General features: G+C 48.1%; 3 protein-coding genes across 5 annotated transcripts in view; 2 read left to right on the top strand and 1 right to left on the bottom strand.

Moving 5' to 3' along the window:
- Window positions 1-199: 199 nt before the first annotated feature.
- Window positions 200-1,556, top strand: LOC119297010. 2 transcript variants are annotated; one of them, XR_005145484.1, is made up of 2 exons: window positions 200-617; window positions 742-1,556. XR_005145484.1 is itself a non-coding variant. In XM_037574979.1 (2 exons), the coding sequence occupies exons 1-2, from the start codon at window positions 386-388 to the stop codon at window positions 1,160-1,162; spliced, it is 645 nt and encodes a 214-aa protein (XP_037430876.1). In that variant the 5' UTR covers window positions 200-385; the 3' UTR covers window positions 1,163-1,556. The 2 variants fall into 2 exon arrangements, 1 of the variants encoding a protein (XP_037430876.1); XM_037574979.1 differs by having other exon boundaries at window positions 200-609.
- A 9,019-nt stretch (window positions 1,557-10,575) lies between these two features.
- On the bottom strand, window positions 10,576-12,805 carry LOC119299375 (RING-H2 finger protein ATL65-like). The gene has a single exon (XM_037576604.1). The coding sequence runs from the start codon at window positions 12,386-12,388 to the stop codon at window positions 11,135-11,137; it is 1,254 nt and encodes a 417-aa protein (XP_037432501.1). The 5' UTR covers window positions 12,389-12,805; the 3' UTR covers window positions 10,576-11,134.
- Window positions 12,806-15,645: 2,840 nt separating this feature from the next.
- Window positions 15,646-15,815, top strand: part of LOC119299374 (syntaxin-51-like) — a 4,630-nt gene continuing 4,460 nt past the window's right edge. Inside the window, exon 1 of one of the 2 annotated variants that reach the window (XM_037576602.1) lies at window positions 15,646-15,800. The gene's annotated coding sequence lies outside the window, so the exon portion shown is untranslated. Of the gene's footprint in view, window positions 15,808-15,815 lie in introns of both variants that reach the window. The other variant, XM_037576603.1, reaches the window with a different exon arrangement.

Raw genomic sequence — 15,815 nt, 5'->3', positions numbered from 1 at the left:
ACCCGACCCGGACTGTCGCCACCGTTGTGTCCGGATCATCCCCAAACATCTACAAAACATCATCGGTTTCTCATTGGACTCTCCTAAGCTATTTATCCTCGACCGTCCGATTTTGATCGGAGGGACGAGTTAGCCCCTAACCTAAAACTCATCTGATATAAATATCAGATCCAACCCTAAAATTTAGGGGAGCTGTCCCGTCTTTCCTATTCAGCGCCGCCACTGCATCTTCCTCGGGATCCTCTCAGATCCCCTTCTCACCCAACCAGTGCGATCCACCAATCTAGCCCCCTCCATCCACCGACGCCTCCCCTCCTCGATCCCGAGGGGATCACGAGCAGCTCCCCACCGGTTGCCAGCGCAGCAGCGCACCTCACCTCGCGCCATGGGGCTCCAAGTCCGCCCGGCTCGCCGCCGCTTCTATCCGGCAGGGAACGAGACCCCGATGACCTCCCGTGACCGGATCCAGCACCACCACGGTCGCCACCGCAGCCTCGCCCCCAGTTTTTCGCGAGCAGAGACCCCCAGCGAACCTCTCGCTCCCTTGTGCAAGCCCCTGCTCCGCCCCTCCGTCCTCGCCGTTGGCCCCGGCGGCGCCGCCCCTCGCAGGTCATCTGGTGTGCCCCTGCTCTTCCTTCTTCTTCCCCTATGCCGTTTCTTCTCTCTGTACTCCTCTCTCTCGCCCTGCCGTATTTTTCTTCCTCTCTAACCTCTCTCCCTCTCTGCCATGGATGACCTCAGGAGCTCCCGAGGACGCCATGGCTCCTGGACCTCAAGTCTTCACCGGATCCGACTGGGAATGGAGGGTCTAGCCCATCCCCGACCTCTGGCCGTCCCCTGCCTCGCCGGAGCGCCTCCCCGCCATGACTGCCTGGACCTGAAGCCCATCTTCACCCTGTTCCACGCCTCGCCTCGCCTCGCCTCTGGTCAAATCGGCTCCATAGGGCTGGGACCGTTCGTCCGCTCCATCCCTGCAGTTCCGCCGGAGTCCTCAGCTCGCCGGAGTTGCGCCAAGTTCCCCTGCATCGCGCCAGACGCCGCCCTCCGCTGCTGCCTTGCCGCCGTTCCCCTGCGTACTCTGCTTCGTTCGAACGATTTTTTGTCGAAAGAAACCACCTGTGCAGCCGAATTGCCAGAAAAGACCCCCTTTAAGACAATTTGACAAAAAAGACCCCTTTGGCCGTGGCGGCAGGCGCGCCAGGCGACACGTGTCACCTGCCGCCACTGTGCGAGGCGGCAGCCCCTGCCGCCACGGCGTCAGGCGGCAGGCTGCCTGGAACGGGAATCAACTACTCCGATGAAACGGGCTGGTGCTGTGGGCCCCAACCGCCTGAGGGGCTGGCGGCAGGACTGTAACAGCCGGGCCCGGCCGCCTCATGGACTGGCGGCAGGTCCCCATGCGGTACTCGCCAGCGCCAATGATATAGCTACAAGTTTTTTTTTTTGCATGGTATGTAGCTACAAGGTTTAGGCAGGCAGTGGTACCTTGCTACTTCATTATACGCGTGCGTGCTTTCATTTATATGTACTTGCATGCCAATGAGTGACCGGTTGTACATGTAGTACTTGCATGTTCGCACGTACGCACTTAGGCAGTAGTAGTACTGGAATAGCTATAGCCGATTATACATCGCAGTAATGGACAGACGTGTGCACGCATGCGTAGTGGGTAGCAGCAAATAAACAGACCTGCCGCCAGCCCCTGAGGCGGCTGTCCCAGCTGCTACGGTCCTGCCGCCAGCCTCTCAGGCGGCAGGGTCCCACAGCGCCAGCCCGTTCCGTTCTGCCAGCCTATACATGTTCCAAGCAGCGTGCCGCCTGACGCTATGGCGGCAGGGGCTGCCGCCTCGCACCGTGGCGGCAGGTGCCACGTGTTGCCTGGCGCGCCTGCCGCCATGGCCGAGGGGGTCTTTTTTGTCAAATCATTTCAGAGGGGTCTTTTCTAACAATTCAATTGCGCAGGTGGTCTTTTTCGACAAAAAATCCGTTCGAACCAGGGAAGGGGACGAGCGCTCGCGTTGACCAGTCCTGCCTCGCTGAACCGCTTGACCGCCAGATCAGCGCCCGCGCATGGGCCTCCTCTTGCCTTGCACCCAGGCCCAGCCCCTGCTGGCCTTCCTCCTCCACCTGGGCCTGGCCCAAAGTGAGCAGCCCCTCCAGCCCTCTCCTGTACACTTGGCCTAGCCAGATTCGGCCCGTTGTGTTTTTTCCTGCTGCTAAGAGTTTAGCTTTTTCCTGAAATAACTGTTTTGCAGTTTAGTCCCTAGAATCATGCATCTAATAACTTCTCACCCGTGCATCGGATTAAAACAAACTTTATATGTAGAATGTCCAGAATTTTGTCTAGTTTATTAATATCCACCTTTCATCTATGTTTAAAATGTTTAAAATGATGTTTGCATAAATTTTGCCCCTATGTCATGTTAAAATGCTTTATTTCATAACTAAATAACCGTAGCTCCAAATCTAATAAACTTTATATGTACATGGGGTAGAAAAATGCCTAGTTTAACATGATGCACTCATCTAGCATGTTTAACAACTCTAAAATTATGTTTAGGGCAGAAAAGTACCAAACCTAATATATGCACATGAGGTTTTTCCGGACTTGTTGCTTGTTGTTTCGGCCTCATTTAAACTTGCCTAGATGTGTAGTTTACTTATGCTTCCCCTCTTGCCATGTTAATCAACATTTAATCTTGTTGGGTACATAAACGAGAGAGAACTAAATAAGTCATGTGGTGTTTTCTTCAATATGCAACTCCGTTGCATATTGAGCTCCACTTAAGTTGTAGTGTTGTTTGTTGCACTTTGCCATGCCATGCCATGTATCATTAAACCGGACATGCATCATACTTGGTTGTGCATCATGTAATGTCCATGTGTTGTTTGTTTACTATGTTGTGTGTTTCTTTCCAGTGTTGCTTCTTTGGGTTGGTTCCGATAACGTCGCGTTTGTGAGGATCCGTTCGACTACGCACGTTTGTCTTCTTCATGGACTCATTCTTCTTCCTTGCGGGATTTCAGGGAAGATGACCATACCCTCGAAATCACTTCTATCTTTGCTTGCTAGTTGCTCGCTCTTTTGCTATGCCTATGCTGCGATACCTACCACTTGCTTTATCATGCCTCCCGTATTGTTAAGCCAAGCCTCTAACCCACCTTGTCCTAGCAAACCGTTGTTTGGCTATGTTACCGCTTTGCTCAGCCCCTCTTATAGCATTGTTAGTTGCAGGTGAAGATTGGAGCTTGTTCCATGTTTGGAACATGGTTATTTGTTGGGATATCACAATATCTCTTATTTAATTAATGCATATATATACTTGGTAAAGGTTGGAAGGCTCGGCCTTATGCCTGGTGTTTTGTTCCACTCTTGCCGCCCTAGTTTCCGTCATATCGGTGTTATGTTCCCGGATTTTGTGTTCCTTACGCGGTTGGGTTATAATGGGAACCCCTTGACAGTTCGCCTTGAATAAAACTCCTCCAGCAATGCCCAACATTGGTTTTACCTTTTGCCACCTAGCCTCTTTTTCCCTTGGGTTTCACGGACTCAAGGGTCATCTTTATTTTAACCCCCCCCCCCCGGGGCCAGTGCTCCTCTGGGTATTGGTCCGAACTGAGCTGCCTGCGGGGCCACCTCGGAGAAACTTGAGGGTTGGTTTTACTCGTAGCTAGTCTCATATGAGTGTGCCCTGAGAACGAGATATGTGCAGCTCCTATCGGAATTTGTCGGCACATTCGGGCGATGTTGCTGGACTTTTTTTTACCATTGTCGAGATGTCTTGTAACCGGGATTCTGAGTCTGATCGGGCCTTCCCGCTAGAAGGAATATCCTTCGTTGACCGTGAGAGCTTGTGATGGGCTAAGTTGGGACTCCCCTGCAGGGTTATGAACTTTTGAAAGCTGTGCCCGCGGTTATGGGCAGATGGGAATTTGTTAATGTTCGGTTGTAGAAAACCTGAAGTTGATCTTAATTAAAATGCACCAACCGCGTGTGTTACCGTGATGGTCTCCTCTCGGCGGAGTCCGGAAAGTGAACACGGTGTTGGAGTTATGTTTGACGTAGGTTGTTCTAGGATCACTTCTTGATCATAGTTGTTCGACCGTGCTTTTGCCTTCTCTTCTCGCTCTCATTTGCGTATGTTAGCCACCATATATGCTAGTCGCTTGCTGCAGCTCCACATCATACCTTTACCTTACCCATAAGCTTAAATAGTCTTGATCGCGAGGGTGTGAGATTGCTGAGTCCCTGTGACTCATAAATTCCTTCCAAAACCAGCTTGCAGGTGCCGTTGAACCATGCAGATGACGCAACCAAGATCAAGGAGGAGCTCGATGATCAGTAGTGGAGCCCAGTCGGGACGATCGGGGATCTGTGTAGCACTTGGGGTAGTCTTCTTTTATTTTGGGTTCCGTAGTCGGACCTTGTGTGTATCTGGTTGATGTAATGTTTTATTCATGTATTGTGTGAAGTGACGATTGTAAGCCAACTATGTATCTCTCTTTCCCTTATTGTATTACATGGGTTGTTGTGAAGATTACCTCACTTGCGACATTGCTTTCAATGCGGTTATGCCTCTAAGTCGTGCTTCGACACGTGGGAGGTATAGCCGCATCGAGGGCATTACATTACAGTACCTTGAAGTGGTGTTTTGTTTTCTTTCGCTAACGGAGCTCATGAGATCTTCTACTTTAAGTTTTGTGTTGTGAAGTTTTCAAGTTTTGGGTAAAGATTTGATGGATTATGGAACAAGGAGTGGCAAGAGCCTAAGCTTGGGGATGCCCATGGCACTCCCAAGATAATCTAAGGACACCTAAAAGCCAAAGCTTGGGGATTCCCCGGAAGGCATCCCCTCTTTCGTCTACTTCTATCGGTAACTTTAGTTGGAGCTATATTTTTATTTACCACAAGATATGTGTTTTGCTTGGAGCGTCTTGTATTATTTGAGTCTTTATTTGTTACTTTTCCACAATCAGCATTGCTGCACACAGCTTTTTGAGAGAGACACTCATGATTCGGAAATTGTTAGAATACTCTATGTGCTTCACTTATATCTTTTGAGTTATATAGTTTTTGCCCTATTGCTTCACTTATATCTTTTAGCGCACGATGGTGGATTTGTTTTATAGAAACTTTTGTTCTCTCATGCTTCACTTAGATTATTTTGAGAGTCCTACAAAACAACATGGTAATTTGCTTTACTTATGTTAGGCATTCAAGATTAATAATAAAATTTTCTTATGAGTGTGTTGAATACTATGAGAAGTTTGAAACTTGATAATTGTTTTGAGATATGGAGATGGTGATATTAGAGTCGTGCTAGTTGAGTAGTTGTGAATTTGAGAAATGCTTGTGTTAAAGTTTGTGATTCCCGTAGCATGCACGTATGGTGAACCATTATGTTAAGAAGTCGGAGCATGATGTATTTATTGATTGTCCTCCTTATGAGTGGCGGTCGGGGACGAGCGATGGTCTTTTCCTACCAATCTATCCCCCTAGGAGCATGCGCGTAGTACTTTGCTTCGATAACTAATAGATTTTTGCAATAAGTATGTGAGTTCTTTATGACTAATGTTGAGTCCATGGATTATACGCACTCTCACCCTTCCACCATTGCTAGCCTCTCTAATACCGCGCACCTTTCGCTGGTATCATACACCCACCATATACCTTCCTCAAAACAGACACCATACCTACCTATCATGGTATTTCCATAGCCATTCCGAGATATATTGCCATGCAACTTTCCACCGTTCCGTTTACTATGACACGCTCCATCATTGTCATATTGCTTCGCATGATCATGTAGTTGACATTTTAGTTGTGGCAAAGCCACCATTCATTATTCTTTCATATAAGTCACTCATGCATCATTGCTATCCCGGTACACCGCTGGAGGCATTCATATAGAGTCATATTTTGTTCTAGTATCGAGTTGTAATCATTGAGTTGTAAATAAATAGAAGTGTGAGGATCATCATTCATAGAGTATTGTCCCAATAAAAAAAGAAAGGCCAAAAAAAAGAAGGCCCCCCAAAAAAGGGGCAATACTACTATCCTTTTTCCACACTTGTGCCTTAAAGTAGCACCATGATCTTCATGATAGAGAGTCTCCTATGCTACCACTTTCATATATTAGTGGGAATTTTTCATTATAGAACTTGGCTTGTATATTCCAACGATGGGTTTCCTCAAATGCCCTAGGTCTTCATGAGCAAGCAAGTTGGATGCACGCCCACTTAGTTTCTTTTGTTGAGCTTTCATATACTTATAGCTCTAGTGCATCCGTTGCATGGCAATCCCTACTCACTCACATTGATATCTATTGATGGGCATCTCCATAGCCCGTTGATACGCCTAGTTGATGTGAGACTATCTTCTCCCTTTTTGTCTTCTCCACAACCACCATTCTATTCCAACTATAGTGCTATGTCCATGGCTCACACTCATGTATTGCGTGAAGATTGAAAAAGTTTGAGAACACCAAAAGTATGAAACAATTGCTTGGCTTGTCATCGGGGTTGTGCATGATTTGAATACTTTCTGTGGTGAAGATGGAGCATAGCCAGACTATATGATTTTGTAGGGATAGCTTTCTTTGGCCATGTTATTTTGAAGAGACATAATTGCTTAGTTAGTATGCTTGGTATTATTATTTCTATGTCAATATTAAACTTTTGTGTTGAATTTTTTGGATCTAAATATTCATACCACAATTAAAAGAATTACATTGAAATTATGCCAAGTAGCATTCCACATCAAAAAATTTGTTTTTTATCATTTACCTACTCGAGGACGAGCACGAATTAAGCTTGGGGATGCTTGATACGTCTCCGACGTATCTATAATTTTTGATTGTTCCATGCTATATTATATCCTGTTTTGGACATTATTGGGCTTTATTATACACTTTTATATTATTTTTGGGACTAACCTATTAACCGGAGGCCCAACCCAGAATTGTTGTTTTTGCCTATTTTAGGGTTTCACAGAAAAAGAATATCAAACAGAGTCCAAACAGAATTAAACCTTCGGGAACGTGATTTTTGGAACGAACATGATCCAGAGGACTTGGACCCTATGACAAGCAATCAACCAGGAAGGCACGAGGTAGGGGGCGCGCCTACCCCCCCAGGCGCGCCCTACACCCTCGTGGGGCCCACGTTGCTCCACCGACGTACTCCTTCCTCCTATATATACCTACGTACCCCCAAACTACCAGATACGGAGCCAAAACCCTAATTCCACCACCATAAATTTCTGTATCCACGAGATCCCATCTTGGGGCCTTTTCCGGAGCTCCGCTGGAGGGGGTATCGATCACGGAGGGCTTCTACATCAACACCATAGCCTCTCCGATGAAGTGTGAGTAGTTTACTTCAGACCTATGGGTCCATAGTTATTAGCTAGATGGCTTCTTCTCTCTTTTTGGATCTCAATACAAAGTTCTCCCCCTCTCTTGTGGAGATCTATTCGATGTAATCTTCTTTTGCGGTGTGTCTGTTGAGACCGATGAATTGTGGGTTTATGATCAAGTTTATCTATGAACAATATTCGAATCTTCTCTGAATTCTTTTATGTATGATTGGTTATCTTTGCAAGTCTCTTCGAATTATCAGTTTGGTTTGCCTACTAGATTGATCTTTCTTGCAATGGGAGAAGTGCTTAGCTTTGGGTTCAATCTTGTGGTGTCCTTTCCCAGTGACAGTAGGGGCAGCAAGGCACGTATTGTATTGTTGCCATCGAGGATAACAAGATGGGGTTTATATCATATAGCAAACATGCCCGTGCATTGCAACGGGAGAAAAAAATTCACCCCTCATACACACACTTGACGACACAGCAAATCCCTTGAAATCTTTCATGATGCCACGCAACAACAACATGCTAAGTGGTGTTGTGAAAAAACATAAATGTGTGATGATTTTTGAAGTGTACTCAAGGTGTTTAGAATTCATTATACAACACAAATATCTACCTAGTTGCCGGTATATGTTTATGCATTTGATGTCGTTTCTCGGTGATGCCCAAAAAATATTGCATTAGAATGAAAATAGCAAAGTACGTTTTAGTATTCAATGATAGCATGTGCATAAGAGCATTATTTTTGTCATATATGTGTTTGCATATATAAAAATATATGTGCATTTGCAATCATAATTCAATTCAAGACTTAATTTGGTTGCAAACATATCGGATTGCTCCACAAAAAACAACCAATCTATAAGGGCATATGTAATAGGCATTTCTAAAATATCTCATCATATAAAGAACGTATTATTTAAGTTTGCACCCTGAACATATTTCTAAAAATTAAGGATATTTATAAAAATTAATGATATTTATAAAAATTAATGATAAAGGAATATTTGGAATCTACACATTTTTCTGATGAATTATCATATATGACATGTTAGATTTGGAGTTAGGGTTTGAAAGATATGAAAATTTCAAAAAGTATTTGATCTTTTGGAAAAAAGGAAAAGGGTGGGGATCGAACACACAACCTCCAGCGTGGTAGGTGAAGGCACCAACCAGTGCGCTGTGTGCATGGTTATTCATAAGAGGGGATCTCTTCCTTTTTAGCTATGCCCACCGCAGACAAAACAAAATAAAACAAACCAAACGTTTTTCTCACTTACCGGTGGCATTGGTGGGTAATAATTTACAACTTCAGGGGCAGTTTTAATGACGGACGACCAGAAACACTATTTGCTTTATTATTAGGGGAAGATTGCATGAGTTTATCCCTCTACATCATGTCATCTTGCTTAAAGCGTTACTCTGTTCTCTTGAACTTAATACTCTAGATGCATGCTGGATAGTGGTCGATGTGTGGAGTAATAGTAGTACATGCAGGCAGGAGTCGGTCTACTTGTCTCGGACGTGATGCCTATATACATGATCATACCCAGATATTCTCATAACTATGCTCAATTCTGTCAATTGCTCAACAGTAATTAGTTCACCCACCGTAATACTTATGCTCTCGGGAGAAGCCTCCAGTGAAACCTATGGCCCTCGGGTCTATTTTCCATCATATTAATCTTCCAATACTTAGTTATTTCCTTTGCCATTTATTTTACTTGCATCTTTATTTCTCTTTATCATAAAAATACCAAAAATATTATCTTATCATATCTATCAGATCTCACTCTCGTAGGTGACCGTGAAGGGATTGACAACCCCTTTATCGCGTTGGTTGCGAGGGACTCGTGCGTGGCCTCCTACTGGATTGATACCTTGGTTCTCAAAAACCGAGGGAAATACTTACGCTGCTCTACTGCATCACCCTTTCCTCTTCAAGGGAAAACCAACGCAGTGCTCAAGAGGTAGCAGGCACGGGAAAGTGCCATCAACATAGCCATGGAGTAGATGGCTGCGGAGGAGGGAGGTGACCTGCGCCCGCCATATCATGAAGGAGTCCGATGAGAGCTTGACAATGATCAGATGGCCAAAGTGGAACGGGCCGGATGAAGCGACGCCATAGGAAGTCGACGACGAGGGAGATGAAACAAGGGTGGAGGAGGTGGCGGCGAGGGAGAGTGCGGAAGTCGATATATCAAACCTAGTCTGATACCATGTAAACCTAGATGGGTTTTTGCGAGAGATCGGTTGAGAAGGCAATGCTCGACACCAATATGGTGCGGCATACACATCATATATATAGTTATAAAACCTTTCCTAATTACAAGGGATTAGATTAGATCCTAACTGATTCTTGACAAACACGTATTCTATCATGGCGTAGGTAGAGTGTGGCAATATGTGACAACAAATCCCACAATAGTTTTTTTCTTTTCCTTTTGCAACCTGAAACTTGTATTACTCAAACCCCGACAGAGTTACAATGAAAAGATGCAAGTTCCAAAACTCTAGGAGGACTAGAGGGTAACCAAGTCATAGTTCTCCCTTCCTCTCTAGCAAAAATAGCCAAACAATTTCTAACTTTATTTTGGGGTCTAAGGATACAAGTAATACGAGTTTCACGGATGCTCGTCATATACTTAATGTCTTTGATTAGATAAGCATAAATTGATCTACCATTGTCGCTGGACTGCACAAGCTTGATCAATTCATCATGTGCTTAATGTCTTTGATTAGATAAGCATAAATTGATTTATCATTGTCGCTGGACTGCACAAGCTTGATCAACTCATCATATGCTTAATGTCTTTGATTAGATACGCATAAATTGATCTATCACTGTCGCTGGACTGCACAAGCTTGATCAACTCAAGGGAATCCACCTCCACTTCGACAGACAGCTCGGTTCTCATCAATGCCGATGATAACCCCTCCATACACGCGCTTAATTCTGCTTCCGATGCATCTCTACACGGGAACAGTTCTACATGCTGAAATTACGGTGGCTCCCGACGCATCTCGCAACACCATACCAGCACCCACCAAACCATTCGAAGCGAATGACCCATCCGGCAAAAGTTAGGATGGACGCATGAAAAAGCCGCAATACACGACATTTGGGGAAGCTCACGACGGCACAAGAGAATGTTCAAAAAATATGCAGATGTAAACATACGAATACCATAAAATTCATACCTACGAAGATATAGACCGGTCAACGAAGATGAATATTCTTTTTCTTGCGGAAAATTTTGACAAATATTTGTGAACAAATATATGGTACAACAAATAGGACGGCAACTTCTCTTAAACTGAAACACACTGCTTCTATATAACTGAGTTTTCTACCAGTAGAGAAGAACACATGGCAACGGTTCCACTGCTGCCCTCCATTTGAGCTGTCCGACGAGAAAACGAGCGCTCCGGTGCACCGAGAGCCGTTCGTTTTCTGATCGGACGGCTCAGATGGTCACCGACTTGGTTTACCACCGCACCTCGCGGTCCACGATGAGCATTTGGTCAAAATTCGGGTTGAAAATTTCGAACGCGTCGAGGCCTGCGCAGAAGAGGACACGCCTCGTCCCCCCGCCATTAAAACCTCGGCAGGCCGCGCATTTAACGCGCCATTACTGCTGCCTCCCTCTCTGTCCACGCAACGCAGGCCCACCACCACCACCACCGCGGCGCGCGAGGACAGTGCACGACACCGGCACCGGTGGGGTCACACACCACCGCCGGAGCCGGCGGTGGGAGGTTTTCTTGGGGTCAGCGGCTGAGACGGTCCGGCGAGAGCAGCGCCTCGGGGTCCCCGCACCGGAGCCGGCTCGACGCGCGGTTGCTCCGCCTCGCCGCGGCGATGGACGGGGGCTCGGAGGACAGGGACATGAAGAACCCGCCTCCTGCGGGGGCTGCGCCGGCGCGGCGGCGGGCGAAGGGGGAGGACTTGCCCGCGGCCGAGCGGAACGAGAACACACGGGCTGCGGCCGCCGCGGAGCCCCCGACGCCGCCGAATGGGGACGGCCAGCGCTTGCTCCAGAAGCTCCGGCCGCGGCCGCTGGCGCCGTCCCCGCCTCCGCCGCCCAAGCGGTAGCGCCAGGAAGGGGATGCTGTGGACGCGGCCTCCGTGGCGATATTTCGCTCGAAGCCGAAGGAGTAGGAGCGCTTGAGGAGGAAGTCCCTCGGGTTGAGCTGATCGGGGCTGGCCGGCGTGATCTCCGGCAGGGCGCCGGCGTCGTTTTGTGGAGGCGGCGGGACGGGGTGGAAGAAGAGGAGGTCGTCGAGGCTGGGGCGAACGCGTCGGGCGGAGCGGAGCGGCGAGGAGACGGGGGGCGGGAGCGCGACGGCGGCGCGGCAGAGCGGGCAGGAGGCGTGCGCGCGGAGCCAGACGTCGATGCAGTCGGCGTGGAAGGCGTGCGCGCACAGCGGCAGCGCGCGGAGCTCGTCGCCGTCGGCGAACTCCAGCAGGCACACGGCGCAGTCGCGGGCGCCGGCGCTCGCGCGCGCGGCCTCCGCCTTGAGGAACTGCGCCGAGGGCAGCGACTTGATGGCCGCGTCGTCCAAGCCGTACGGCGAGAAGGTGTGGTAGAAGTTGTCGTAGGTGGTGAAGGACGCGAAGGAGTCGTGCGCCGGGGAGCCGAGCGGGAGCATCAGCAGCCGCCGCCGCCTCCTCCACCCACGCCACCGCCGCCGGACGGCTCGGACCACGCGCCTGGCCAGCCGCGCGTAGAGCACCACGAGCAGCGCCGCCCCCACCACCGCCAGCATGGCGATGAGCGGCGGGCTCATGCCACCCCCGCCTCGCCGCGCGCCCGCGTACGCGAGCACCGCATTAGGCTCCGGCGCGGGCGCAGGCACGGGCGCCGGTCCAGGCGACGCGACCGCAGAGGGAGAAGGCGGCGAGCTGATGAGCCCGCCCTGAAATGCCGCTGTCGGGGACGGCATTGGCGACTGGTACGGGGACGGAGAGGGCGCCGGCGCCGGCGAACCGCCCGGCGGCGGCGGCGGGCGGTGCGCGTGCATGGCGTTCTCCCCGCTCTCCCTTGCCTCTGCTTTCTCACCGTCTCAGTGCGTAGCAGGAGGAGGTGGAGGAGGTGCGCACATGGCAGCAGCGAGTGGAAGTGAGGCTGCGGCGCATCATTGGTGGGAACTAGGGAGAGTGTGGTCGAGCCGAGTGCGAAGCTCCACCATGGCTACACACTACACTCACGCTGGTTGGTGGCATGATTTATTACGAGTGCCAAATGCATTCATTTCGCCACCACCACCACTGGTACTAATGTCCGTCCTTAAAAAAAAATTGAGGCGTGGAAATCACCTTTGTGTTACAAAAACACATGGAGGCGGGGAAATCAAGGGTTTTCTTTTCGACTGAAATCAAGTTTTCTTGTGTACTCCAGTTTGTTTAACCTGAATAGAAATAATCATGCTTTTTTTTTTCTTTGAATTGCAAATGACTTTGTCAATTCAAAATGTGCGGGGGTAACATATGGATAGTAACATATCATTCAAAAAACAAGCTCCCTCTGTGGAGATAGTAACATACGGATAGTCTGAGGCCTGAAGTTGCCTTTTGAAGAGCATGATCTTCAATTTTTTTTCCTTTTCTTTCGCGAGTACCCCTTCAAAATTTGTTTCTCATCCTCCATGTCCGAACTCTACACTTGCCTAGTGGCTCTTCTACACCACGATCTCCTTCAAAATTGCACCGGATAGAGGGAGCTTGAATTAATATCATTTACCACTATCAAACAATCCATAGCCACTTGCGCATAGTAATTCAAGTGAATGACATTCATTGAAGATACCACTTCAACGCAGGCCATAGCTTTTTAACGAAACCGGATCGAAAATTCCCTCATAGACCATCGCCAAAGCACTTGATAAATCCCATGCTAGTGCCTAAAAATAGTCACTGCTACACCCTTTGATGTCTCCGTATAAAATAGTTGCATCTACGATTGATTTAATTTTCAGCATGCCTTGTTTCCACCTAAGAGCTCTTTCTATGAGGCCCAATCCGCCTCACAAGCGACTTCTTCTCTCGCGTGCCAATCTCCGGGTCATATATGAATTTTGTATGAAGGCAATTCGAGATATCGAGATATCTCCAGAGTTTCTTGAGTAAGAACTTTTCGGTTTTCTTGTCACTCCCGTTCGAGGGTGACCCCGACCCCAGCCGACGACATCCTTCTTCCTCACCCTTCTCCATGTAGCTGTCGAAAATAGTTACCAGGAAAGCTTGTTCTCAGACATGCAGTGCCTTTCTCTATTGTTTCAAGTCGGCAAACCTTCGCTAGTCGTTAGGCGCATGCGGTCGAAGGTTGCTCCTAGGGTGTACTCCTCGGATGTGCTAATTCTCGGTGCTTAGGGCCGCCTTGTCAAATCGTGGGTGTGTGCTGATAGTTGCAGCGAATATGTGCTTGTGTTTAGTGTAGAAATGCTTTGTTTTCTTTGTTTTAGCTTGACTTTGATATGCTTTGTTAGAGGTTCTTCGATCATACGGTGCTTTCATATGCACCCCAAATTACAAATGCCAGTAGAAAGAGTTTTTCAGCGCCCTAACCCTTGAGTTCACACTCATCAATAGATATACTCCCATCTTCTTGTCAGGACCCCAATCTATGTTTTGTGGATTTGGGGAGCAGGATCGCCTTGATGGAGGTGAACTAGATCTCATTACGGGAGAAGAAGGTAGAACCCTACCTATAATGATTAATTAGATTAGGAATAAACTTCTTCTTCCTTTACTCATTATTATACGAGGCTTAAATAGTCGGGTTCAATTTACATCGGTAAAAGATATTAATGGTCACTACTATTCATCTCAATAGTCTGTGATGCTTTTATCCACTTCCATCTAGTTCGTCCGTTAATTGACGAGGTGATGTGAAGGAATCGACACTTTAAGGTTTAGTCCTGGCCCCGACACTTCTCTTGTTAACTAAGATTTACAATTTTCTTTCTCCACTAATCCGACTGCTGCTAGAAGAAGCATCACATCGGTCACGCCTTCCAGATTGGATATTCCAACCTTATGTGTAAAGGTCGATTGTGTGCTAAGCTCGCACTTGCAAACTACGACCCACTTTTTTTAACAAACCCCAAATGAAGTAGCAAGAACGCAATTGGATCCCCATGCTAACCTCATGGGGAATGCAAAAATTCCACCATCTTTGGCATGGACCTTGTGAGCATAGGAGAAGGAGGACAGGGTCTCTCCTATGAAGGTTGACAACAAGGGCATCACACAAGGCAACAAAAAGAACCATCGACCAATGAACCACCCTAACCACCCAAATCGCATGACATAGACAATTTATTGATTAATCTGAAACTCCAGGTGCAGAGCTTGACGTAGAGGTACAAAAACTTGACTGATATCTACCAATGCCAGCAAGTATCGCCCGAGATCTCTAGATTGAAAGACCAAGAGCGTTGATTCCCCGTTCTCCTTCCCCAACATCCCCGAGGACGAATAGGCAGCCAACATGATGCCCATCCCACCCGATTTGAGAGCACAATGAGCTTTATTTAGGAAGCCCTGACTAGATCCACCCCTCTCTGACACTGTCCATCATGAAAGACGACTGGACGAAGGGACCTATCTTTTTTGACGCGACTCACACGCGCGACAACAAAACTCGACTTTGCATCAAGCCATACTTCGGCATAGCGCCACATGCCCCATGGGCAAACTCAACCCTAGATCTCGGCCTAGCAATGCTATCTATATCAACATCCGATCCTCCACACCCGGAGCAATAAGGGATGGAAGGTGGAATGGAGTTGCCAATTTTAAAGTGAAATTATATGACTCACTCATAGTGAATTTTCACCATATGTTGACAGTTGAGCTGACGCCAATCATCCAACCATATCCATTAAATGTCAACTCTTGTCCAACTGGGAGAGAAGAGAGAAGGGCCGGAAAGAAAAAAACATTTGGATGCGGTGGGTCCGAGACTGAATTGGTGTGTCTGAACTGTTTCAAAGCTCCCCTAGCTTTCATGTTGGATTGTGCGATTTCGGGCATCCGCCCATGGCCGCAAGCATTCGATGATCTGCCATGGATGGATAAAAATGCTCTGACCATCCGATCCAAGGAGATCTGGGGGCGTTGGCGTGACGGAAAGAAGTCCAAAATCGGCAATGGAGTTGGCCGTCGAGTGGACCCCACCGGGGAAGGGCCCGGTGGCAGAGTAGGCGTGAGCTGGCCCAAAACTGATGTATGGGAGCCTGTCGTTTATCTCTCTGAAGAATAGAAAAAGTCTGCATTTCGCCTGTTTCTCTCGCCCCCTTTCGCTGATCGCTGGGGCCTCACAATCAATCGGCTACTCCCCTCTCCTCTCGCGCGTGGCGAATTCCCCCCTCCCTCCCGCACGCGGCAGCGACCCCGGAGGCGACGTCGGCGGCCACAGCAGGCTTCTCGCCGGTAAGCGGTAAGATT

This window comes from Triticum dicoccoides, chromosome 5A, assembly GCF_002162155.2.
Source record: "Triticum dicoccoides isolate Atlit2015 ecotype Zavitan chromosome 5A, WEW_v2.0, whole genome shotgun sequence".
Taxonomy (NCBI): domain Eukaryota; kingdom Viridiplantae; phylum Streptophyta; class Magnoliopsida; order Poales; family Poaceae; genus Triticum; species Triticum dicoccoides.
Note: the sequence above shows the minus strand (reverse complement) of the source record. Positions and strands in the feature narration are given on the sequence as shown.

Coding starts and splice junctions, on each gene's coding strand:
- LOC119297010 (XM_037574979.1), top strand. CDS start 386: ATGGGGCTCCAAGTCCGCCCGGCTCGCCGCCGCTTCTATCCGGCAGGG. Junction 610..741: donor GGCGGCGCCGCCCCTCGCAG/GTCATCTGGTGT, acceptor GGATGACCTCAG/GAGCTCCCGAGGACGCCATG.
- LOC119299375 (XM_037576604.1), bottom strand. CDS start 12,388: ATGCACGCGCACCGCCCGCCGCCGCCGCCGGGCGGTTCGCCGGCGCCG.